Raw genomic sequence first — 25,902 nt, 5'->3', positions numbered from 1 at the left:
TTCCTGTAGCTTTCAGGCATTGAAGTTGACTAGAGATTACAAAGCTGGGAAATGTAAGTCCTTTTGGTGGTTCTTAATAGGCAAGAATATGAAGATACAAAACTAGAACTAAAAAAAATTTGTATTCATGTTAAATAAGTTCTGTTTCTTTGGATAATTAGTTTTTATTTGAAACTACATGTTGTTCTACTCTATGATGAATCTGAAATTGCACTTTTGCAAGTGACTTGTAATAGAGATGGAGTTACTGTTTCCGATCCCCTCTGTATTCCCTCAAAACCCTTCTTCCTGTGTTGATTGTTTAGTTCAGTGCACTTTGTTCTTGTTTTCAGTAATGGATGTTACTGACATAATTAATGGAAAAGTCGATGATGAGGACAAACAACACTTCATACCATTTCAACCGTAAGTAAGGAGTAGGTCAAAGCATGAGCAGAAGTGTTAAAGAATCAACTTCTGAAGTTAATCTTTGGATTGATACAAGTGTTCTGTAGATGTTCTGAGGTTAAAAACTTACTTCTGTTTGAAATTTTAGCTTGTGTGGTACTTACTAATATTTCTTCGTAATAATTTTCCATTATTTATTGTAGTGATAGCTCTAGAAAATTCTGTTATTTAAGCCTTGAGTTTAAAACATGCATTCTATTTTGTTTGTTTCTTTTTGTTTAAAGATGCCAGGGAGGTAATGTATAAGAGGAAATACTTAAAATAGTTATATTGCCTGGTTCACATCTGACTGAAATTGCTAATGATCAGCAGCATTACCAACATCCGCTACAGGTTGTTTCTGTGAAATAAGTTAACGATAATATTTATCATTATCTTGATAGCAGATAAAATTTCCTGGTAGGGGCCACAGTAGCTGCATACAAACAAATGTTAAAAATTTGAAGGATGACTGGAATCTGCTCTCTTACTTTGACTTTATCATAGGAGACTTTTACTAGAAATCTGGAAAATTTTGGTTGGGTAATGAAGAAGATGACTTGTTTGCTGCACGTATTTATTGCAGTTACTTTACAGAATCGAGAAGTTAGTCTCTTAGGTGGACCTGGTCTTATTTGTAGTCACCCGAAACTGCATACCTTCCCGTGCCAACTCTAAGATTGCTGACACGGCGTGTAGGGTGTTTTTTTTGGTTTTTGTTTGTTTGTTTTGGTCTCTTGTTTTGGCCAGAATACAGAATGAAAAGGGTTGTATTCACTCCGTTTAGCCGCTGTAACAATAATTACATTAGCTAATAATAAATATAGAGTGTTTTGAGGGAAGAGAGAGAGAGAAAAGTAAAATATACAGTGCATTATGTGAAATTTAGTCACGTAAAGTAAGTACTGACGTCAGTATTTCAAGTAATATCAAAGATCAGCTGGACTTCAAGCTACAAAATACTAAGCGGTGTGGGTTAAATAGTCTGAATTGTTGTGAGTACGTAGGTATGTGCATAGATATTCATAATTTTGAAAGAAGTATTTTATATGTGAAAGCTTATTAACTAAGGAGAATGTGGCAATGTTCAGTTCCATCTGTAGTTCGTAGGGTGTTTTCTATCGATTGGGAAAGGTAAAAGGATTAAATTGAATGCGTGTGCATAAAACGTGAGTGTTTAATTTTACCATTGTGTAAAACGTAGACTACCATCTGTTAGACTACCAATAAGTTACATTAACTAAGTTCCCTGATTAATGTACTAGTGGATATCTGGAGGGTTTTAATTTAAAAAAAAAAAAAAAAAAAAAAAAGGGCTTGAAATAATTTCATACCAAATTAATTTTACTTTAGAAAATAGGTCTACTTCAAGATGTCTTAGAGTTTGCAAGAGCTTGCAGTGATACTGAGAGAGCTGTAAGGTCTGCAGATGCTATAGGGAGTGGAGGTGATATATGCCTGATGCCTGAAACCACTTCATTTGTATATAACAATGTCAATGGAGTGGTGCAGAGACTGTTAAAAAATTGGAAGTGTAATGTTATCTTTATAGGGAAACAGAGGCATTTAGGGAAGAGAGCTTTCATGGTATTTGTTTATTGTATGGTAAATAGCAAGCTAATTTTTTAGTGTGGAAGTATATAATGAAAATGAATCTTTGAATCAGATTGCATGCTAATGGAGCATCTAGTTTTCTGCTCCATTAAAACTGTTTTATTTTTTCTGTGTATATAAAATCAGCTTTTTGAAAAGAGGTACAATGTAATTTTTTGCTACAATAAGTTAAAATATCTTTCAGGGAAAAGTATATACCAAACAGTACGAATAATGTGCAAACATGCAATGAATACTGGTGTCATTATTTCTAATGTAGACTTAGGCTATATATATATATATATGAGCCACATTTTTCTTCCCCATTTCATGCTTTGCTTCTGTTGTACCACATGCAATTCTGTTTTCATTTCTTTCTTTGTTTGTATTCATTCACTAGCCATCAATACAATGGCTGTCAAAAGCACTTGGCAAGATTACTTAAATGGCACTTTATGCTGCTTTTTATTTATAGATTTCATCTTCTCATTTATTCATCAAATTTAACAAAATGTTTGGGTTATCTGCTTTTCTTATCCTGTGGCATTTCTGTGAAATGTTTAGTAGCTTTTCCTTCAAACAGTATGCACTGCTGCTTAATTTATAATCGTAGAAGTGACCCTGAAGGTTTTGCAGGGCTGGTCTGCTATATATATTTTTAGAAAACCTGCTTATATAGGTTTTCACTGCTTAATGGGATTCTCAGGTGGGAGACATCCTTCCTGTCCTAATAAAGTATTCCTGGGACCTGTGCATGCATGTTCCTGAAGGGAGAAGTAACAACATAAGTTTGCTGTACTTCTCTTTAATAGTTCAGCATTTTTTCTTATTTAATGATCTTCCTATGTCTGTCTTGTTACCTTTCCTGTCCTTTGTCTTGCGTTGACTAATCAATACTCTTTGTCACAACTATGATACGATCTTTTGTGTTCCCTTGTTACTGTGACTTCTGGTTTTCTGTGACCCTTTGTTTCCTGGTGTTGGTCGTCATGTGCATCCTCCAGGCTAGCGTTGGATGACGCCATTCGACACAAGCAGCTGAACATATCATCCCGTTTTTCACCCAGGGTGGCAGGGGAGAATGATTTCCTTCAGACTGTTATAAACAAAGTGATTGCTGCTAAAGAAGTTAACCACAAGGGTCAGGGTATGTACTCTTCTTTGTATAAGCTGGTATATAGAAAACTTCTTATTGCTTGAATTGCAACATGTGAATACTTTAATTTGGGCTCCAGGGTGCGTAATATTAACTTCACTTGTTTGCACTTTGGTCCCAGAAAAATGTACTTGCACTGTTTCTTTCCATTCTTCCCCATCCCCTATGTTCCTTTCTGCTATTTTCCTACCCCCTCCCCCATTTTTTTCCCCTCCAGTGTTAACTTACTTGGATGCAGTTGTCTCTCCTTTCTCTGCAGTGTCTGTAACTTGGACATCTTTATATTTCTACCCTCCCCACACAGTATATTTCTGTGTTTGAAGCAGTGATTGAGGAAATCGGCTTTCATGCCCTTCAGCTTTGGACTTTGGCCTCCTCACGTTGAAGGAGTACTCTTATCCTTCCTGTTTTTCTCCTTATTTTTCCTATTAGCGACTGCGTGCACAGCAGTCGCCTCCCTGTCAAGGCGACAAGGGGAATTACTCTCGTCAAGAGCTGATACCGGTTTGCGCTCTGAGGTGGTAAGGACAGCTGCAGAACAAGACAACCCCGTTGATTACCTTGTCTTACAGGCTGTTCATGTCACTGTTTATAATTCAGCTCTGCTGACATGAAATTGAGTCTGCTTCCAAAGTCTGTTTTTTGCATACAACGCTTCATGACTGTGATACTTCTACGAGTTAAAGGGAATTGTAGGCTAGTTAACACTGTATTGGCTTCAGTCTCTTTTTGGTCTGGATAAGTGTACTATTAGGCACAGAAATGCAGAATTCCCAGCTAGTGCTGTTTGTGAATTCCTGTGCTGTTTGTAAGGGGTATCTGAACAATAGACATAAGGAAAACCATGTCCTTTTTTTTTTGATTTTTAGTAACTTCTGGTAAATAAACCTTAATAAATTGTTGATTCCTTAAATTATCTAGTAACTAAAGGGGAACATCTAGACTACTTTTTCCTATTTTCAGCTGCCACTGGTGTGTATTGTAAGGGAGGAAACTTGATGAGACTTTCTTGATTTGTTTCAAATCCTTTCTCCAAAACAAAAAGGGATGAAGCATGGTTGCTTAGCCAGTCATTGTAGGTACAGTTACTGTTTAATGAAATAGCAGCTGTTGAAACGGTCTCTGCCAATAAGTCAGCTTTTACAGCCTTTTAAAAAGATACTTTAATAGAAAAGAACTTTAGCTGCCAAATATATACAAAATGAATGCATGGTTAATTGTGTGTGTAACAGGATAACCCACAATTTGAATGATGATGAAGACTTTTTTTTATTTTCATAGATTTTATTTTAGGACTTTTTTCTGAAAATTGCTGCCGTAATTTTCATGCTTAAACTTAATTGTCAGTCAACTTTGCCAACTGCGTAAGAACTCATTCTTTTGTTTCCCTCTCTTTCTGTAACAAGCATGCCTGATGTTAGTTGGCAAGCAGTAGCTTCTTAGTGGCACCTTCTGATGGTAAAGTGAAGTGTAAGCTGTGCAAGTCTGCTGTAGGCAATAAAAGCGACTTATGGGGAGGGAGTGATGAATCAGTTCAGGGTACATATCAACTGTTGGTGCTGTCTTTATTGGTAACTTGATATTGATTGATTGTAATATTTCTTCGGTTCTTCTATTCTAACCGATGTTGCCACTTTGGTTTTTTTCCTGTGGAAGATGAAACATTTCATTACAAAAGCTCTTGAGAATTTAGGAGGGTAGATGCAAGCTTGAGGCAATCTTATTAATGGCTTAACCCTGTGTGTAAGACTTCAGTGATAAGACAGCCTGTTTTTCAAAATACTGCAAACAAGGGGGATCCTTCTAGTTCCACTCCAGCTTCATCTAAAGGGGACTAGAGGCTTGCTTACATTTTTCACTGCTGGCTTCAGTGGGTCGAGCTGATATCCAAAGATTTCAGCGTCCTTCTTCCAGTTTGTATGATCTGCCAACTTGTTTTTCCTCTGAATTAAGACCTGTTATAGTGAAGCCTTTAGACTCATACTGAAATCTTTGGCTTTAGTAACCTGGTGCACAGGAACCTGCCTGCATCGCTGTTTGAATGTGCTGTTTCAGAAGTGTGACCTAACTCTGTCTTGTGGGGAAGCCTCCTAAATGGTATCGCTGAAAAGCGCGTGCTACAAAGGCATGGCTCCTTATCTTGCACAGATTTCCAGCTTCTGTTTGTTTGTTTGTTTGTTTTTTATTAGCCCATCAGCTTCAAGGTGTGGATTTTTGTTTTTTTCCAAGAAGTCTGATATAATCGAACTATAGTTAAGTGTGCTTTACTCATATTTCTGTTTGAAGAGTTGTATCTTTATTTAGAGGATTTTCTTAAATGCATACTTGGAGTATTGATTTTCTAGTTATTAAAAAAATACTTAAAAATATTTTTACCCTACAAAAATTACACTTTACAAGTTTAACATTTGTGTTCTTTACACAACAGGTCTGTGGGTGACTTTGAAACTTCTTCCAGGAGATATTCATCAGATTAGAAAGGAATTTCCACATTTAGTTGATAGGTCCACAGCTGTGGCTCGGAAAATGGGATTTCCTGAAATTATTATGCCTGGTAAGTACAAACTACTGAACTGGGATCCTGATAGGAGTAATGTTTTCATGTCTCTTAAAATAAAGATGGTAATCTGAACTACATACCTTCAACAACTACATTTTGTCACTAAAATATTTTTGATAACTTCTCTAGAAAAAAGAAAGCTTTAGAAAAAGCTAAATCCACAAGAACATTGTACTGACTGTGTTAGTGCACATAGTTAAGATTCAGTAATTTGTTACCTATTTTAAAAATTTTGCCTATGCTGTGATTGAATCTTCTTAGTGATTGGTAAAAGTTCAAAAAGGAACGGAGTAAACTGTATGTTCAAGTGAACAATTCAATGGAGTGAGCATTCATTGTAAGTATGTGAATTGCGTGCCCAAGAGCAGGGAGCCATTGGGTTGAATTAACTTTGCTTTGTTAGCTTTTAACCTTTTTAAAATACCTGTACATATGGAAGCTCTGGTGAGGGGGGAGGAAAAAAAACAACCCAGGTATGATACACACTGAAAATACATCATCAAAGGATCTTGTCTTGTTGAATCTACTTCATGTTATATGCTTAGCCAGGGCGTATGTAAAATGCATCTCCAGCGATGAAGCAAAACCAGAAAGTAGATGAGATGTTTGGAGGAAATAGTTTAATTTAGAGATACGCAAGTGTCTTAAGGTTTCTGCTAGATTTGGGTAATATGTTTGAAAGAAAGCAGTGTGTGTATATATATCTTTGTGGACATGCAATTCTGGTATTTATTTACAAAAACAACTTGATACTTCTCAAAATAAAAACAGCTTTATCCATCAGATGCTTCCAGAAACATTCCTGAGTTCTAACCGTCCCTATCATTTCTCTTGTTTTCAAACGTATCCAATATGGTGCAAGTGCCTCAACATCTCTACTTGCTGTGGTGGTATGTGGCACGTAGATCATCTGTCTCATGAAGCTGAAACATAGAAATAGGTGATTTTTCAGTAATTTCAAGGTTTCAGTTGAGTGATGGTGTAGATGAAGAGTGTTTTAAGACATAAATCTAAATGTAACCCTTCCTTGTATTGCCCCAAGCAGTGAACCTGTCAAACCATCTCCCAACTTAAAAAATTAAACAGACATCTATAGACTGTTAACTTTTTTTTTTAATATTAAGGTAGCATTTGCTTGGGATAAATCGATGATAATATTTAAATTCATCCTTTCAGGGTAATACAGAGTTAAAATTAGTATTTAAAGAAAAAAAAAAACAAAAGAAAATGAAAGTCTGAGATTTTTGGAGTAGTAAGGTATTTACTGTTAATAATGATGTGGTATTCTTTCACTTCAGAAACATTTGTTTTTTTCTCTTTGTTTTTGATTCATCTTGGTACAGAATGCCTTGATCATTCAAACCTTAGAAATCTTAGCCCAGTTTTAGCTAGGCATGCCTTTCTTCAGTTCTGTTAGTTTTGCATGTTTAAGATGTTGTGGCTTTTCAATATTTTGCTATGTGTGGGCGTGATTGTCGTTAGAATGCCTTGGTCATTCATTCCGTGCATTGTTGGTTTCACGAATTCTGTGAGAATTGCTAAGAATTTTGTCCTTGTTTTTTCTTTTAGGTGATGTTCGTAATGATATCTATGTAACATTGGTTCAGGGCGATTTTGACAAAGGCAGTAAAACAACAGCAAAGAATGTAGAAGTTACAGTGTCTGTTTATGATGAAGATGGCAAAAGATTAGAGGTATTAAGTTAACGTCTGTGGGGTTGTTGTGTGAGTGGCTGTTTGGGTTTTTTTTTTTTTTTGAACTTCTAGTATGCATTGATTTGTCAGCCTAAGTCCTTACTTTGATTTATTTTGATTTGCAACATAGTTTTGTAATTTGTCATAACTAAATACATTTTGTGATATTAATGCATGCTGTTTGGTACCCATTTTAAGAGGAGCTCTAAGCATAGGCCATTCTGTCTTATTTTGACCTTGCTAACTTTCTTCTTCTTACTTTAGTGAAAAAGTGGAGTTTGAGATGGGTGTAAACACTCTCTTGCATTTGTGTTTTCAAGAGTGTTATTTTTCCTGGTGCTGGTGATGAAGCCATCTCAGAGTACAAGTCAGTAATATACTACCAAGTAAAGCAGCCTCGCTGGTTTGAGACTGTAAAGGTATATAATGTTACATTAATTTCCTGGGTTAATGTGAAATGAATATAAATTTCAGTGGAACGTCTTGAAACACAAAACTGGAGATATTAATGATTGTGACCATGTTTTGTAGGACAAAAGGAGTGGGTAACTAAAGAAGACTTTCAGAGGTTGCTAGAAAATAGATTGGACTTTTATTGCACAAAGAATTTAATCCTTTTGGTCAGGACGACTGTTACGGGTGCATTCAAACATCTGTTTAGGAGTGGGTTTACTTTTTTCTAATACATCGACATAAAGAAGCAGGATATTAAGGTTAAAACATAATTGCCACTGTGATGAACTCATCAGTGTTTTGGGATCTGGCTGATTGTGCTTTAAGCTTGCTAAATTTGCCCAGCTTAGTAATGTTTTAGTGTAAGCGTTAGGTTTTAGTAGATGGGGCTGGTGTTAGCGTTCTGAAATATATTATGTCTAGTTGTAGTTAACGGAAGCAATGCCTGTATACTGACAAGACCTGTAGCTACTCCTTCCACCCACCCCTGCAGTCTGTTCTTTCTAGGCCAAAGGTCCTTTCACTGTGCGTGGAGCCAGAAGGTGGCTCCTAGGGAGTCACAGAAACCTAGGTGTGGAGCTGGGGAGCAGCGGGCAGTGCAGTGTCTGAATGTGAATGCAATTAGGAAGATAGGACTGCTTTAGCAAAGTACTGGGGGGGCAAGAGTGGTTATATCTCTGGCTTTTTTTTTTTCCATACTGTTTTTGGAAGTTAACAGCCTTCAACAATATGGAAGGCAAGGTGAGAAAAGAAAAAAGAAGAGAATGGGGGTTAGGTAATTGACGTGAGTTGGTATGAGTTTCTCATGACTGCTGTCATCAGTTGTTATGTGTGGATCAGATGTCAGGTCCGTGTGACCTGGATTATCTACAGATCTTGTTGGGGAACTTAGCAGGTTTGGTTCTTCCCTTCTGTTTCTTGGGTGCAAGAATAGTGATATTTTTCCTGGGAAATTTGATAGTGGTAGAAGGTGTTTGAAGATACAATACTCAACGCTTTTTTTTCCCTCCTTTTTCTTTCTCCCTTTTCCAATATGTGAAGGTTGCAATCCCTATTGAAGACGTGAACCGTAGTCACTTAAGGTTCACGTTCCGTCATAGATCATCACAGGACTGTAAGTAATTCAACCTTTTCATCATGGTTCTTGACAGTGTCTGATGTTAAAATCTGCAGAAATGGGCATAAAGTTCCTAGCTTGTAGTTGCCTGTTGTAATTGCTTTCAGTGTGGGAATAAGATGTGGGTGGATTTTTTCCTGTGTATTTTGTATTAATATCTGAACTTATTTTCCCTTTACAACATCTTCCTCGCTCTTAACCTTTTGGCATGATCTTTTTCCTTTCCTGCACAGTTAGTTCTCCAAGTCAAATAAAGGGCCTAGTGAACGAAGCCTTTCAGTTAGCAACTGAAAGGGCTGTGGTATTGCACATTCGAGAGCTAGGATGGGTAGGGAAGTAGTAAAGACATCTAACAGTACTATGTGTAAAATGGAACTGGAAAGTGAGGTTACAGTAGCTTAACATCAATAGTTGCTGCCCTAGCTATTGAGAAACCTGGTTTCCGCTTCTGCTTCCGACATTAACTTGTGGTTTGTTTTGAAGTAATTTTGATCTAAAAGATATGTGAGAGCTTGTGGTTCTTGACTTTTTTGTGTGTCTGGCAGCTGAGATCCTTTGAGTTGCTGAGGATCAAACCAAGGCAGCTAGATATTTTTTCCTTTTTTCTTAACAGTTGTTTCAATAGTCGTGTTTGGGAGTCTTATCTTAGTTGTGATAATGTTCATTCCCTGTAGCCATTACATTGCGATTGTCTTGCTTGGTTCAAAATCTACAGTGAAACTTTATACTGTAGAATAAGTGTTAATCAGATGTCCACTGGATGAATTTTAAGGATGTAATATGTTCCATGTGTGCATGTGTAAGGTGTTATTACACGGTAGTTTTTGAATTAAAGCTGTATATTTTCTAAATCGGTCATTAATAAATGATTTGTTTTTCTTTCACTAGCAACTATCATTCCGTCAAACTATGCACGGAAAATAAGTGTCATAGTTATGACTGTGAACTACAAATTACTAGAGTCAGACAAATTTACACGATGATGCAATATTTTAGCTTGGTCACAGTTAAATATTCATTATAGACTGTGCCTTTGGGTCACAGTGTTTTCTCATAGGCTCCTTGGACTATCTCCAGTTGATTGTACTTTCCTTCTAGTTTTATTTCTCATTGTACTTTGTGGTTTCTACTTACCCCGTTGCTTTTTTTTTTTTTTTTTTTTTTTTTTTTAAAACTTGGCCGTACAGTGTGTGAGCTTTTGTGAACTTAAGCACTCTAGCTGTAGTTATGGATCAAGTTCCTCTTTTGGCTCTTGGGTTCCCACTCTAAGTGACAGAGCCCAGATGAGGTCCTCATTGCTGGTCTTTAAATCATTATTCTAGTTACAAAGCACTGTCATTCTTTTAAGTCTGAAAGATATTATAAATGAATCAAGTTTGGTTTGTTTTGAAAAAGTTGCCTTGGTTCAGCTCTCTTAATAAACAAATTTTAGACATATTAAGCATTTAGCTACTCTTGGTGTGGTCTAGTTCTTATGCATTTATTTTCTCAAATTTTTGGTTTTATCTTATGTGTAAAAGATGCTTACCTAATTTCTTGCAGCCTTTTCTCCATCTGAGAATCTTACCTCATCATGCGCTTACACAGTATCCACTTTCTGAGATGTAGGTGAAGTGTATGTACTAGTATCAGATACTTAACTGTATGTTTTTTTGTTTGTTTGTATTTTGTTGTTCTTGTTTTTAACAGCCAAAGATAAATCTGAGAAAATATTTGCCCTAGCATTTGTGAAGCTCATGAGATATGATGGAACAACTCTGAGAGATGGAGAACATGATCTAATAGTTTATAAGGTAGAATTTTGAGATACTTTAGTCTTTCCATAATAGCCAGATGAGTGTGCACATTACTTACTTTTAGTGAATTACTTTGTTATAAATGAATTTCACTATAACTGCGCAGAACAATGTGTTGTGGAATATTATGTTAGATCAAGCAGCTCAATACCAAGGACTGTGCAGTTGGCATATTTGGCAAATAAGTGGTTAAATCTTTAATATGGTTTGCTGGGAATGTTTTAATGGTTGCATTTATAAGGCTTATCACTGCATCTCAGTTATGTGGATTTTCATGGCTGGAGAAGAGTTACTTCTCCAGCCCTCTAAATGTCACACTGTAGATAGGTTAGTGATGAATTATTACCCTTAAAGACCCACTGGATACTTCCAAATCTGGAGCAAACCTAAGAAAATACATTGTAAAAATGAACTTTATTATTACCAGAGCTTTTTACTAGATTTTCTTAATTATGTTTTGTGTTGCACTTAAAAACACTGCTGCAGGCAGAAGCAAAGAAGCTGGAGGATGCCTCTACGTATTTAAGCCTACCATCCACTAAAATAGAATTGGAAGAAAAGGGACACTCTGCAACAGGGAAGAGCATGCAGAACCTTGGAAGCTGCACCATCAGCAAAGACTCCTTCCAAATTTCTACTTTAGTTTGTTCAACCAAACTTACCCAGAATGGTAAGTTCGTAGAACCACTCGAGCTTCTGTTCCTCGCAATATAAGTGTGTGGAGATGTGTATGTTGGCTTTCTGTCTTTTCTCTCCTCCTTCCCCTGTGTTGGATTGTAGGTTGTACGATATGGAGTGTGGGATGAATCGTCTGGACATGACAAAAGCATGTGCTGAGAGCATGGTATTCAACCTGTGCTCTGCTCATGTGCTTTGTTTTGCTTCAGAATGGTGTATGTCTGTTTGGTAGCAGAATATTTCCATATCCATTTAACCCAGGGTTCTTCCATTTGTCACACAGTTGAGACTTCCACTGAAATATACTGAACACGTGCTCTGTGGCATTTTACTTGCGTGGATGTGAATAGCACTAAGGAAGATGAGAGGTGGTGTTCCCTCACATGCTTCCCTCCCCCCCACCTCCAGTAGGTAGTGCCATGGCTGTGGTCCCGAATAAGCTCTTTTGTAAGATTTTCAAGGTGCAATATTCCGTATTTTGTGTATGAAAGCTAAAGAAAGCTTTGCCATCTTCTTGTGCTGGGCAGAAGAGATGTGAACAGAAGAGGACAGGAGAATATAGAGGGGTCTCCACACAGCACAGAGTGCTAGGAATGGAGTTGGCATATTTTGTTCCTTTTAAAACTGCCTTACGTACGTCTTTCATCTTTTCAGCTGGTTGGCTGCATCTAAAGGCTGTGGAAAGTAGAGCTCAGAACAACCACCAAAGCAAATATTTCACATATCCAGCCTGTGCCCTCTCTTTCCTTTCTGTGCTTGGTTGCCATGGAGCGCTTCGTTGCTCTCCTCGCTGCACCAGAAGGAGACTCGGGAGTGTGGGTGGGTCATTTAGACGCGAGTGAGTCATGCCGGGGAAAGGGATCACTCCTTGGTGACTCACAAGAAGAGGGGGCTCCGGACAGATGGAGCTGCCCGAGCGAGTCAGCTGGCGAGACTCTGGATTCAGAGGGTTTGGGGTGGAGGGTAACTGCTGGAGTAGTCGACTTAATTCTTTGTTCAGCTCTGTCCAGGGAGGATGGTTACTCGCCTAATAAGACTTCCTGGTCACCTCACAATTTTACTGCAGTCTTTTCAGTGATATCTCTATTAAAGCACATTCTAGATATTTTGTATTCAGAGCACATCAGATTCACTGCAGTCTGGCAGTCTTATAGCCTGAGAGGATGCTCAGCAAAAATTCAGAAATAATTTTGGAATTCCTTCGCAAATATGGAATCGTACCTTGACAATAAAGCAGTGATTTTTGTGATTTGGTAGAACGTAGGAACCAGCACGTGCAGTTGAGTTGCTTGCTGCTTTTGTTTGTTTGTTTGTTTGTTTTTGTCACTGAGATTATTAGGATTTTTCCCCAGTGTTTCCTAATGCTTATCCGTATTTAGAGATATTTTATAGTGGTCAATATATCGACTTTGCTTTCACAGAAGAAATGTTACTGAAATTAAGACTGAGAGAAAGGTTTTTTTGTGTGTATGTCATTTGCATATAACTTTGGATTTTTGATCTTTATTTAACGTTACTGAGAATTATGTTGTCTGAAACCTCTTAGAGGTGAACCTTTCAAAGTATTGTGACGTTAGTAGACAAGATCATCATTTATTCTTATTTAGAAAGGGGATAACAAGTATACTATTAAACTCCTACAAATCTCATTTTTCACCTGAAAATTGGCAGTGCTGTTCAAATTGTAGTTTCGGAAGCTGATTTTTACTTCTGTAGAATTGTTAGTTAATATTATTCCTTTAAATTTTTTAACCCCAAAATCACGATTATGCTCGTTTGCTAAAATGGTGATCAAAAGGAGAAAGTTATGTTTTGGCCCATCTACAATATTTCTTTCACCCTTGGTAAACAATTTAGAATTGGCTTTAAAATTTATTTTTAGTAATTTTGAAAGTATGTTAATAAATCATATAGATTTTTCTGCATTGTATTTGATGTTGCAGACTGTCTTTCTGTATTAAGCTCTTTGAATACTCACTTGATTTCCATTCTTTAAGAGCAGTAATGTGCAAGTGTTGCTTTTCTATTAGTACCTTATGTCCTTAGCATTTCAAAAGTCTCCTAAATAGTAAAATTTGACACTGGTAAGACTTCAGCTAGTTTCTTTGAGAGAACATGATTTTGAGGTATTTACTTACTAACGCTCATTCCAATGTTAACTGATTCATGGCAGAATGCATTAGTAGCAACAAATTAGTTCCTGGCCTTTTCTTATTTAAAATGAATTGCCAAACCGAAGAGTAGCAATGTAAGCTCAAGAGAGGAGTTAAACAAACAAACAAAAAAACATAAAACCCACCCACCCAACCAAAAAATGCCTTTCCCCCACCAACCTGATGAATGAGTGAGGAAATTGGCTCTTTGAGGCATGGAAAGTTGCTGTTCAGCATCACTTTGACTCTTGATGAGATTGTCCTCCCTTGTCACCTGAGGCAGAAGAGAATGTCCTTCCCGTATCTGGAGGACTTGGTCAATATACGCCTCTCTTTATTCTGCTCTCAAGACTTTTTAATGGAGATATCCTTTATGGGCTGAAGAAACACTGAGGTAAACACCAAGTGTATTTGTATGCAAGGTAGAGGAGTCTTTTCCTTAAACCTCTGAAACTTAAGGCAATGTGAAGCTTCTGTCAAACAACAGACACCCGTGTGTTGGAGTGATGATCAACAGCGCCACTGTCACGTAGTGTGTTAATAGGCATAGTGGCACTGGGTCCCCTGCTTTCTCTAGGGGGCTGGCTGACTTTTGATACCTCGTGTTTGCTTTGCTACTGCTGACGTGTTGGGGATTATGACTGCATTAGGAGACACCACAAGTTTGCTTGTTTTAGGTCAGAAATGATAGACTTGATTCCATATGTTATGGGATATCTCCGTGCAATTGGGTGCATGTCAGCAGATCTGTTTGTCTGAACCAAGAAATGTTGGGCGTTCCGTTCTTGAAGTGAGTGGGTCATGGCCAGGTCAGGGGTGTGTGTAGATGTGTAATTTTGTTTTCCTTCTTCCAAGTGGCCTCATTGAGTTGTGACAAACAGATCTTGTTTACTCCAGCATAGACCAAGGAGTTTTGATATTTAAGTTGTCTTGTGTTGTCAGTTAGAAGTTGGAGATACCAGCAAATTCAAGAGGAGGAGGAAATGGCATCAAAGCAACATCCCCTTCTATGTGAACTGCCCGTGGATAGTATATCTTATCAATGCCTGTTGTGAGACCATCAGGGTGGATGTCCTTTTATTATCAGGGTGAGAAACCTAGAACTGAGAATACATTAATGTATACACCAATAACCAGAGAGCTGTCTAGTGGTTTTACCCAAGTGTTTGTTCTTGTGAAACATCCAGAGTGTATATAATGCTTACTACAAGCATTTCTGAGTTTCCTTTTCTGCCTGAAGGACTCTTAAACTTCTAGATATTAGTGACTGATACTGATCCAGAGGCATGCGCTCAGGGGTAGCAAGGTTTTATGGAACCAAGGAGACTGGGCTTTTGCAGAACAGTTTGGAAGAATTTTGCTTAATCATTCAATCATACAATTCCTAAGTAAAGAATAATGCAGTGCATGTATGACATGACAAATTCAGGTGCTACAGTGGTGATTGGTTGGGAGGAGGCATTTGTCATTACCTGTAGGAGTTACCCTGGGTAGAGTTCACGTAAGTATATACCTCCCTGCTCTGAAAATACGGTTATGTGCATTAATAAGCTAGTGGCTAAATTAAAGGCAATCTTTAAAACCTCTTGTCTCTCTTTGGGCTCTTCTGCTGAGGGTTACTTACAGAGAAAGTTTGAATTTGCTTGCAATTCACGTAGCATCTCAATTAATGCCAGTATGGGTATAGCTTACTGGTGCTCTGGTGTGGTCATTACTATTTACTAGCATGCTTATTTGCAGATGAAACAGTTGCGTGTTGGCACGTGGGAGGTTGTCCTTAAAGGATACTGCGAAGTGGTGCTATGTTTCTTTCATTGCTAATAAAAGAGAAAGAACTTATTTTCTCTCTTCCCTTCCTTATCATTGAATGATGAAGTGACATGATCTTAGCAGTGGGATTTATAAGTTGGGGGCAGGACTACTTTGAGTTGATTTGTTTCATGATCTGATCTGATTTATATCCTAGCTGTCCATCACTGGGAAGTGCTCAAGGAATCTGGACATTATGAGTTATTAAGCAGACAGCTTTCCACTGAATTAGCTTATTTTGCGATGACTTGCCTTGCGTTTTCTCTTATTTTGCTGTCACTTTATTCAGCAAGAGCAAAGAAGCTAGAAACATGAATGCTCCAAGAATCCCAGCCCTGTAGATACCGCTGTGTTGGTGGCTGACTAATTTCATTTTGGCTTCTTTTTCTAAACACAACTGTTGTGTACAACAAACTTAAAACTGAAGGATCAGACTTCCTTGGCCTAGATTTTAATGCTGACATTCCAAAAGCGGTCGGCTTTTTTGAAAGCCTTTCAAAATTCTTTCATGATAGAAATATTATGCTTGGTTTATGCAGTGCAAGATGTATAATAGAAATATGTTACTGTCCAATAATAATGGCTGACTTGTGGAAATAAAGGTTTTATTTGCCCTGAGTGTAGTTATGGTATGTGAGTAAAAGTAAATATCCTGCATGTGATAATTGTTTTTCTTGCTCCTAGTTGATCTCTTGGGACTTCTGAAATGGCGATCCAATACAAATCTGTTGCAGCAGAACTTGAAGCAGTTAATGAAGGTTGATGGTGGTGAAGTGGTTAAGGTAATGAGTTGATTCCTTTTTAAAAAAAATTTGATATTGTAATTTTGCTGAATCCTTTTTCTCAAAGTATTGTCTCCGCTGTACCTCTCTGCACACACACATGTGAAACTGTAACCAGGTAGCTCTCTGCCTTCAGTACACTAGTCCCTCTCAAAGAACACTTACAGATGTGTAATGTAAATTTCTAAAAATGTAGGGCTTTTTTTTAGCACTTCAGTAATTTTTTATATAAAAATACGCAATGGTAAAGGGTGTTTGTAAGGTTAAAACATCTTGAAATTGTTACATGATGATGTTAAATGCATTTTTAATATATGAATGTGGAATGCATGCATCTTAATGTATGCTGCTGATATTTTTAAAAATTATATCTCCTGAAAAAGATTTAGCTGAGCCAAGTTATTTACATTTGCCAAGGCCGTAAGGCCACTGAGTGATTATAGTGACCTACATAAAGGCAGATTTATTTGTGGAAAAGAGTAGGCTGAGACTTCCTTGAATATGGTGTACTAAATCAAATCTAATAATGTGTCAAAAGATGTAATGTACTGGGGATAGATGACCCTTAAGGGCCTGTAGGCTTTTTTGACTTGATTTGGATTTTAATTTGGTTAAAAGAAGCGTAATGAATGCCTCATCTTGAAGGACCTTAAAACATCTGAGACCACTGTTCTTTATTAATAGTGAGGTGAAAATAGTATCTTGCATAGGATTTGTTTTTCAGGAAGGCTCTACTTATTGCTGTTTTGTTGTGGATCGTTTGATAGCTGAAAATGTGACACTGACACTTCTGACAAGTATTGTCATAGTACTGTCATGTGTAATTTTCACTAGTCTCCAAATAACATCAAAGAGTATACAGCCAATTACTGCTTGGTGGATATTGGTGATTTTTAGAAACATCAGCAGGATGCAGCACAAACAAGGTTTAACTCAAAAAAAAAAAAATAAAAAAAAATTAGAATGAGTTCTCCAACTATCTATGTTCCCATTCTTTCATCTCTGTGTAGCAGAACTCATGAAATCTTGGGTTTGCTTCTCCCTGTTCATTCTTTTACATGGGAATCTGAGCAAAAGTTAACTTACGCTCGCAACAGAAGAGTGAACACTTAATATTGCTCTTGTCACTATTTTCAGTACTTCTTTATTTGGAAGACCACTGTTTACTTTATCCATCTGTTACAGTAATATTCAAAAATTTTTTCTGTACAGACTACTCTGCACATTAGTAATATCTAGTTTATAACCATTCCTTTCTATTCTTTCAGCTCTCCATCCTTCATATTTTTAAACAGTACATGATACAGGCTATGTATATCATGAAAAGTACTTATTAAATAAAATGTACCCAAATTTTATTTTAAACTACTTCTGTATTTTATTTAAACTCCAGCAAAATACCTCTGCCTACTGGTGTTCCTTTATGACTAAGAGGAGACCAGACAAGATACTTGCTCTTATTGTTTCAGTAGTATATGAAAACTGTAAATGTTACCTTCCTTTAATGGAGGCTCTGACTTTAATAACTAACATTTGTGCATATGATCTGTGAGGCTTGATAATGTAAATTAATAGTCCAGCTAGTCATACAAGCTCCCTACCTGAGAAATGTTTTCCTGTGACTCTTGACAACAAGAAGCAGTAAGCACAGGTCCCTTCAATGGCCTGTACGTTTTAGAGTATTCTTCAAGCTATTACATGAAGTCCTGGTAAACATACTTAAAACTTTCCATGTAACATGAACACTACCAATGGAAGTCTATGTATGATGCCCAGATGTGATATAAAGGCTTGATTCGTCATGGCACGAGCTTCTAACCGTTGCCCTTTTGAAAGGGACTTTGCCAGGCAAAGTTTTGGAACTGCCAGTATTTCTCCACTTCAAACCAAGATAGAAATTTCTCCTATCAAAGCTCAGAACTATTCCTTACTCTTTCCTTACACAAATTAATGGTAAGATGCACTTTAGTATAAACTTCCTTGCCTCCCAGATGTCTTGGGATGGGATGGCAAGCTATTTTTTTTGTTTTTATTTTTCTTTCCTTCTTAAATCCTATTGTGAAGTTGCGAGGTGGTTCTCCTGCAGAATTGTAGTTTATTGATATGAGAACTTGGCTACAAGCATTTTGACATCTCTGTTTTTCATCTATAGATATTAGTAGCACGGACTGTGGCTCCACATTCACTTGTTTTGAGGACTATTTGGCGTTTAACAATGTTTATTGAGCTGCTAAATGAAGGTTAATTCGTGAGACTGAACTCCGAATTTAGTAAATAGTCCACATAATCGCATTTGGCTTAGCAGACTTTTTGTGTATACAGAATGTTTTCAAGCAGGAAGGTGGGAGTCGGAGCTGTTTTTCCATCACTCCCGCAATGTATGTAATTTCTCTTTGTGGTTGTAATCTCTGGAAGCATTTGCCTAATGCTTGTTCAGACATTCCTCCCCAACCCTACCTTGTCTAGTCTGCAAGACAAAAACACTTATTTCATTTGAGACCAGTAAACTTACTAGAACAATCTGCATTGAACTCCTTCTCCCTAAACCCAAACAAACCCAAACTGTGGCAGTGATCCTTCCTCATTCTGCTTGGAGGAGCCCATGTTGATTTTGTGTCATCTGATGGAAGAAAATGTCCAGATACAGAATTCTTGGCTGGTAAAATCAATGGTATTAATGAGCCTCTCCAGTCTGTGCATGTGCTACTTGCTGTCACTGGGAAGAAATACTGTAATTACATATGCACAAAACAGCCTTTATCACTCTGTTTAACTTGGGTCCCCTGACACTAATCTGCTCTTGCTTTCATGTTGCACAGATCAGGGTATCCAGCCAACTGGCTAGTGAAGAGTCTTCTCTGTTACAGTGATAGAGGCCTCTACTGTAGGTTTTGGGCTGGGGCTGAAGGTTGTGTGTTCGATTTTCTTCCCCCCTCCCCGCCAGTGCCTGCATGGATGCTGTTATTTGAAGTTGTGGATCTGACTCTATGCAGTCATGAAATGCTACATGCTGTGCATTTGTTATTGTTCAGCTGAAAACTACCGAGGATGACTTGATTTATTTGGCATGAGACCGAGTTGCTTGTCTGTTCTGTGCTCTAAAGCATCAGTTCTCAAAAACTGCATGGTCTTGTTAACTGTACGTTGAACCTGAATCTTGAAATATTTTTGTTCATTTGCTAAATTAAGCTTTTTGTTCAGGTACCAAGTGTGATTTCTGACTTGTGTTTTTCTTGAGGTTGTGGCTTTTTTTTTTTTTTTGAGTGGTAGTGATGTATATAGACAGTCAACTAAAAAGTAATCCACTGAAAAAATGTACATGTTCCTTTTTCCAGCTAACGTCTAAAATATTTGTACCGTGTAAAGTATAAATGAAAACAAATGTGTCTCTAGGTATGTGTGAAGTTTAAATTTCATTTTTCTTCTAAAATATGATGACGTGAGTATTTATTTGTAGTTTCTTCAAGATACATTGGATGCACTTTTTAACATAATGATGGAGAACTCAGAGAGTGAGACATTTGACACATTAGTGTTTGATGCTTTGGTAAGTTTTGCTGTGGATGGGCTAAACTGTAGATACTGTAATGATGACCATATGTAGTGTAAATGCTAGAATGAAATTTATAACTAATGAGGTCTGCTTTATTAATTCAGCTTAAAAATGCATGGAAGGTGGTTGATATATTTAAAATGTCAGTTGTACTTGAGATCCAAAGGTGTTTGGATCATACATGCCGTAGTCATCCTCTCAGTAAGGATGGAAGCAATCAAGTCCGTATATTTTAGTGCGTAAACAGCTGAATGTGGGACATTCATAAAACTGTGTGCATATGTTAAGGACAAACAATCTCTGTTAAGAGCAGAAAGCTTTCACAGGAAAGGAGTATATTAAAATATTGGGAGGATAACCAAAAGCCAAAATCTCCACCTCTGTTTTTAAAGCTTATCTGAAAATGATAATTGGTGTATGTACAGAATTAATGATTTTCTGAGGTTGATGCAATAATCATGCTATTTTTTCAGGTATTTATCATTGGACTGATTGCTGACAGAAAATTTCAACATTTCAATCCTGTCTTGGAAACCTACATTAAGAAGCATTTCAGTGCTACATTAGCCTACACGTAAATTTAAAAGCTACTTTTTTTTTTTCTCTTAATGGGAGTCTAATGTGGCATTCCCCCCAACCCCCTTAATATTATTTGATTACTTCTTAATATTATTTGATTACTTAGCTGTGTAGTTTAAGTAGGAATTTGCCCATATATCTTGGAGGCAGGAATCTTTTTGAGGAAGATTAGGGACAGTATATCTTTATCTTCTGAAATAATAAACCTTGCATTGATACCAAGGTAAAAGTCTTGATGTGATGATATGGTTTATGAATATTCTTTTCTTATTAAAAATTCTTGAAATAACAATTATCAATCATACTTGAAAAATACCTACCAGCAGTTTGGTGGGGAGGAGGCAGCGAAGAAAAACAGAAGGTCATTATGTTTGCTGGTTCCTCTCTGCACTTTGCTGTTACGTGGTCCCTCCTATGTGACCAGAAAATGTTTGAGAAGTGTTGACACTAAAATAGTAAACAACTAGACTTTTAGTCATAACTTTGATTCTACAGTCACTTCGCGGAGTTGCAGCCGCCACCTCCACGCGAAGCGGGTGAAGACTGAAGCACACCTCTAGCATCTGGCTTTGTCAGCAGATGCCGGAGGTGGCCCTTACTGCTGGCAGGTGCTGAAAGCAGCCTTCCCTCCCTGAAATCGGGAGGGAGGTGCAGGGGTGGGCTAGAGGATGGTGGAGGATTTGGCCATTTGTGACTGTGGGCATGAGAGATCCCTACCCCCTTTACCTCTTTTTTTTTTTTTTTTTAATTTATTTAGGACAAGTTTACTTAAAGAGAAGTTGTATTTAGGGTATATACTAAGTGATTTTCTGAAATTTGTAGACTTTTAACTTCCATTAAGATGGCATGTCTATCAAGACAGCTGTGTACTCGACGTTATTTTCTGTTAGTAATAGATAGTGTTGTACTTATTTACTTTTAATGTGCATTTTGGAACATACACTGTGGTTAAAATGATTTATAACAGATGTGCTTGTAGTTGCGTTATAACAACTGATTTATACTTGCTGGAAGTGAGTTATTTGAAGTGGTATTATTATTTAGAAGGGCACCACTTCCAAGGTTGTAATCTTTAAAATACAGAGTAAGAGAATTTGCAACTATTGTTATATACATTATGAAAAATAAACTTCACAACATCTAGCCTAAAATCCATGGGAAAGCTATGTAAAGGGCAGGCCTTATTTGAAGATGAAACTCCTATTTTGCATGTTATAATAATCAAAAAAATTATGAAAAGTAAGTAATGAAACACAAAACACCTTGTTAGAATTAACTTCTGCATCTTTATAATAGCCCTTTAATCCGAACATCCCTAAATATCCAGCATAAAATAAATCTTATCAAGACTTGTATTGTCTTCAAATTGGATGATGTGATAGTGTTTTTGTTTGGTTTTCCTTTTTTATTTGTTGTTAAGAACAGTGTCCCAGGGACTTTCCAAGTTGCAAGTACTCAAAGCAAAAACAAAAAAGCAATGAATATTCATGAGTTGCATAATTTTGTAACTTGATGGGCACTGCTTAGGCATGTAACTTTTCTTTAAAACTGTCAAAGTTGAACTTCTTGATTATAAGCCTACTTAAAACTTGCATGTGTTTTTGTTTTTAAACAGAAAACTCACTAAAGTTTTAAAGACATACGTGGATAATGCTGAGAAGTGTGGTGTCACTGATCAACTCTTTAAAGCTATGAAAGCTTTGGAGTATATTTTCAAGTTCATAGTACGGTCCAGGATATTATTCAATCAGTAAGTATGGTGAATGCTGAAACCTCCAATAATTTGAGGTATTATTCCTGCCTTAGTTGGTGATAGATAGTATTGAAGTAGTTCTGACGTTGTTACGCTAATGTGGTTATAATGATGAGATCACATTATGACCACGGTGATGTTGATTTTGTATATAATAATACTGTGTAGCAAGTCACTGTACTTAGTCCAGCATCCGTTTTCCAGCAGTTCTCTCCAAATCTTGTCCCCAGGTTTTCCAAACTGGTTTATACACATGCTACAAATGTACAGAGGGAGCTGTGTGGTGTGTTAAGTCTATGTTTTTGGTGGGTTTTGTAATCAAATTTGGTTTCAGATATAGTTCAAAGTGTTTCTACTCACTCATAGCTTCCTGACTTCAGTTTTCACTCACTTCGGGAGGTTAGTATGTAGAGAAAGCTGCGGTTTCAGGCGGTTTGCTGCTTGTTATAACAAGAACAAAATGATGACCTGGGTTATTTTATATATATTAAATATATATTATATATATTTGGAATGCCAATTTTATGTAAAAACTGTCAAAATTATGGGTAAGTAGCACCCACCATAAGCTCATGAAAGTTAAACTCCTGTTCCATATCGTGCTGTGGAATGAGCTATAATGGAGTCACATAGGAAATAGAGGATACTGTTTTACTGTTTAAGAGACACCTTAACATGCTAGTTCATGAGAGAGCCAGACTTCCTTAGTCTTGAAACTAGCTGTATGTAACATAGTCAATAGAAGAAATGTGTATCTAAATGAGATAAATCTTTTGAGTAGCACTTAAGTGTCTAGTAGTACTAAAATCATGATATTTTGCAGCTCTGTAGGTTAGGTCTCTGAATAGTAAAGCTTGCCATTCTTTGGGAAACTTTCATTAGTAATTATGTGGTGTTGTCTGGTACTGCGACTGAAATGTCCCTGATCCAGGTCTAGCTTTGCTACTGGCTTTCCTCAAACTATAGAATTCTGGGAAGACTGAAAATATTGAAAGTTTTCCAGCAAAATAAAGGGGCAACTTTTTTGGATGAGTTACGTGACATTTGTATTTGAACAGTGTTTGTGGGTCTTAGGGAAAACCCATGGTTTGCCAATCCTAGACATGAAGAGGGAAGAGAGTAAGATAGACTGATAGTGAGGGCAAGAGAGGCGTATTTTATATGGCTTCTGTGACATATTTACTCTTTAAAGAAAAAAGTATTTTTGTAGCTAATGTCCAGAGTTTCCTGGGACCCCCTACACCAGTCAAAGCAGGAAGACACTGAGGTCGGATGCTATTTTGCAAGGTTGTACCTTCTCACTAGAAAATTTTTGTCCATGGTTTTGGAGGGGAGGAGAGAAAGTGGAAAGGAGGACTGCAGAAATCCTTCTCTGAAGGGTGATATTTATTATTTTTAATAAGAAAACCATTTGAGTTTTTATGAAAGCTCTTTTTATGTCTGTCAGTGTGGAAGAGGCTCTGGGGAGGGGGAGCAGAGGGACTTTGGGTAGGTTATTTTTTACTTCACGCTCAATTTCCTGCATAGTGAACTACACGGTGACTCATTTGGTGTTTTCTGAAGTGAGTGTCTATCCATAAAGTCAAGTATAAGTAATTATTCTAAGTTAATTTGGAGTTGGTACTGTATTTTGTACACAAAATATGAAAAAAGTTAAAAACAAGTTTAGTATGCATTCGTCTTAATTTAGATTCAATCCTTTTCCTGTTAGAGACTGTAACAAACTTATTACAAGGGATTTATGTAGAGCTCTGAAGTTACCAACTTCACCAACCTTTCTCTAAATTAAAGAATGTAATTTATTTCTGTAATATTCTTGCAGTGAGATTCATAAAATACTGAATGTCACTTATATTATTGCTGGTCCTACAAATCATTTTAAAAGAGAAGAAAATAATTATCTCTTGCTGCAGATTAGATTTGCAGACAAAATGACCCTTTAATATTGGCCATTGGATTTCCTCATGCTAAGCACTAATTCAAAGTACTTTAGCATTGGGAAGACAATTCTCAATGACTAGACTTTAATCAGAGAAGCTGCTGAATGTTGAATGACACCACAATTTGTCCTTCTGTAAGACTTAAATCCTGCCTAAAGGGTGTAATTGTTTGAAATGATTATAATGTAAAGTGTAGCAGTGTTCTGAAATATTCTTGTTGTTAGCGTTCTACAAAACCAGTTAACAAACAATCTTTTGTGAAATTAAAAAAAAAAAAAGGATAATTACATATTTTAAACTCTAGGATAGTAATGCAGTAGGAGATTGAATGTATATAGTGCTTTAGAAATACCGTGCTAGGCAAGCTTCATTTCTGGATAAATATGTAGAAGCCTAGTTAATCTAGTTAGTCTGGGAGTTTTAGGTGTTCAGTTTATCAAGGCTTATAACGGCAGAATACTGTAAGTGAACTTTAGAAATATCTTTTGGTTATTTGGATTACTCAGTAAATGATTCCAGTGGTTATGTTGCTTTTACCTTGCCTATGTTGCTTTTTTGCCTCAAATTTTTGAAGACAGTAGCTAAAAAGGTCATTTGGTGTAATCCTAGTTTTCTCATAGCTAGTGTTTCTGTGTATTACCAGGTGTCCTGAATACATTAATGTTAAATAACTGGCAGTAGAAACACATCTGTCGCTAACTTGTTTATTTTTATTATGAATTTCCTTTTTTGAACTGCAAAGCTTTTTGTCCGTGTTCGAAGCCTTGATTTACTGGACTGTCAAGTTTAGTTACTCCTTATATTGGTATTGGTTTCACCTCTAAACTGTTCAGGGGAACACTGAAATCTGTTATTGAAATTGGGAGTTAACAAATAATTTGTGCTGCATAGCCCCCGATGTTAACCTAAATGGGGAACAGAAGTTTGCACAACAAACTAACACAATTTAATAATTTCTCTGTAGCTTTATTTCCCTTGTGTACTAGTTAAGTAGCTTTTTAAAATATCTGTGGCTCCCAAAGGGTTATGAACATAGCACTAAAAATGATATGCGTTAGTTTCGGTGTAAAGCAGCAAGAACGTTCTGATCTCCATGTCTCACTAACTGAAAGAAACGTCCCTTTCCTTCTGTAGTAGGTGATCCATCATGAGCGCTAAATGCACCTTGATCATTTTCAAATATGAAGATATAGTAAGAAGTACATATAAAATGCCTAGGAATAGTGGCCTCTTTCTGTTTGCCACATTCAAGACTCTCTTCTGATTGCGTTTCTCAGAAGAAAATGGAATTAAAAAGGTGAAAAAAGAAAACGGAGGAAAACCCCATGTTGAGAGCTGCTTTAATAGCTCATGGTGCAAAATGTGAAAGGCTGAGCTCAGGGCGAGGTGCTAGTGTGTTGGAGAGGAGGGCTTAGGCACCACAGTAGCTGTTGGATAAGGCTTTTTGAGACGCTAAAGCCTAGACAGAAAAGTGTGGAGTTAGGCAGGGAGGAATTCCGGTTGTTTAGCCTTGACCCGGATGCCAGATTCTCCTGTGTTTCTTTTAAGCGCTGATCCTTCCTTTTGGGCCATATGGAGTCTGCGTAGCTTAATTTCACTATGCAGAAATTAGTAAAATTGAATAGTCTGTAAGAAGTATATTTCTGACAGCTGTTAGACAAGTGAGTCATGCATATTACCAAAAGGGGGAGAAAAAAGTAAGTTAAATAAGGAAATTACTTGGAAAACTAGTGATCTTTCCCCCTCCCTTTCCATTTGTAGTGAGAATTATTCTCTCCCTACTTCTTTCTCTCTATAGCCAAACATTTTAAACTTACTCCAACTTTTACATTTAAAATACTCAAAGGCATTTCAAGAGTA

At 37.0% G+C, this 25,902-nt stretch overlaps 1 protein-coding gene across 2 annotated transcripts in view; it reads left to right on the top strand.

Moving 5' to 3' along the window:
• The window catches only part of DOCK1 (dedicator of cytokinesis 1), a 321,007-nt gene that overhangs the window by 44,757 nt on the left and 250,348 nt on the right, over positions 1-25,902 (top strand). Inside the window, exons 11-22 of one of the 2 annotated variants that reach the window (XM_068951448.1) lie at positions 333-405; positions 3,087-3,166; positions 5,604-5,729; positions 7,305-7,429; positions 7,750-7,848; positions 8,924-8,996; positions 10,689-10,792; positions 11,282-11,465; positions 16,120-16,217; positions 19,675-19,764; positions 20,244-20,344; positions 21,965-22,099. In XM_068951448.1, coding sequence (XP_068807549.1) covers positions 333-405; positions 3,087-3,166; positions 5,604-5,729; positions 7,305-7,429; positions 7,750-7,848; positions 8,924-8,996; positions 10,689-10,792; positions 11,282-11,465; positions 16,120-16,217; positions 19,675-19,764; positions 20,244-20,344; positions 21,965-22,099 — 1,288 coding nt within the window. Of the gene's footprint in view, positions 1-332; positions 406-3,023; positions 3,167-5,603; positions 5,730-7,304; positions 7,430-7,749; positions 7,849-8,923; positions 8,997-10,688; positions 10,793-11,281; positions 11,466-16,119; positions 16,218-19,674; positions 19,765-20,243; positions 20,345-21,964; positions 22,100-25,902 lie in introns of both variants that reach the window. The other variant, XM_068951446.1, reaches the window with a different exon arrangement.

Source organism: Struthio camelus, chromosome 7 (assembly GCF_040807025.1).
Source record: "Struthio camelus isolate bStrCam1 chromosome 7, bStrCam1.hap1, whole genome shotgun sequence".
Lineage (NCBI taxonomy): Eukaryota > Metazoa > Chordata > Aves > Struthioniformes > Struthionidae > Struthio > Struthio camelus.
This window is presented reverse-complemented; position numbering and strand designations above follow the sequence as displayed.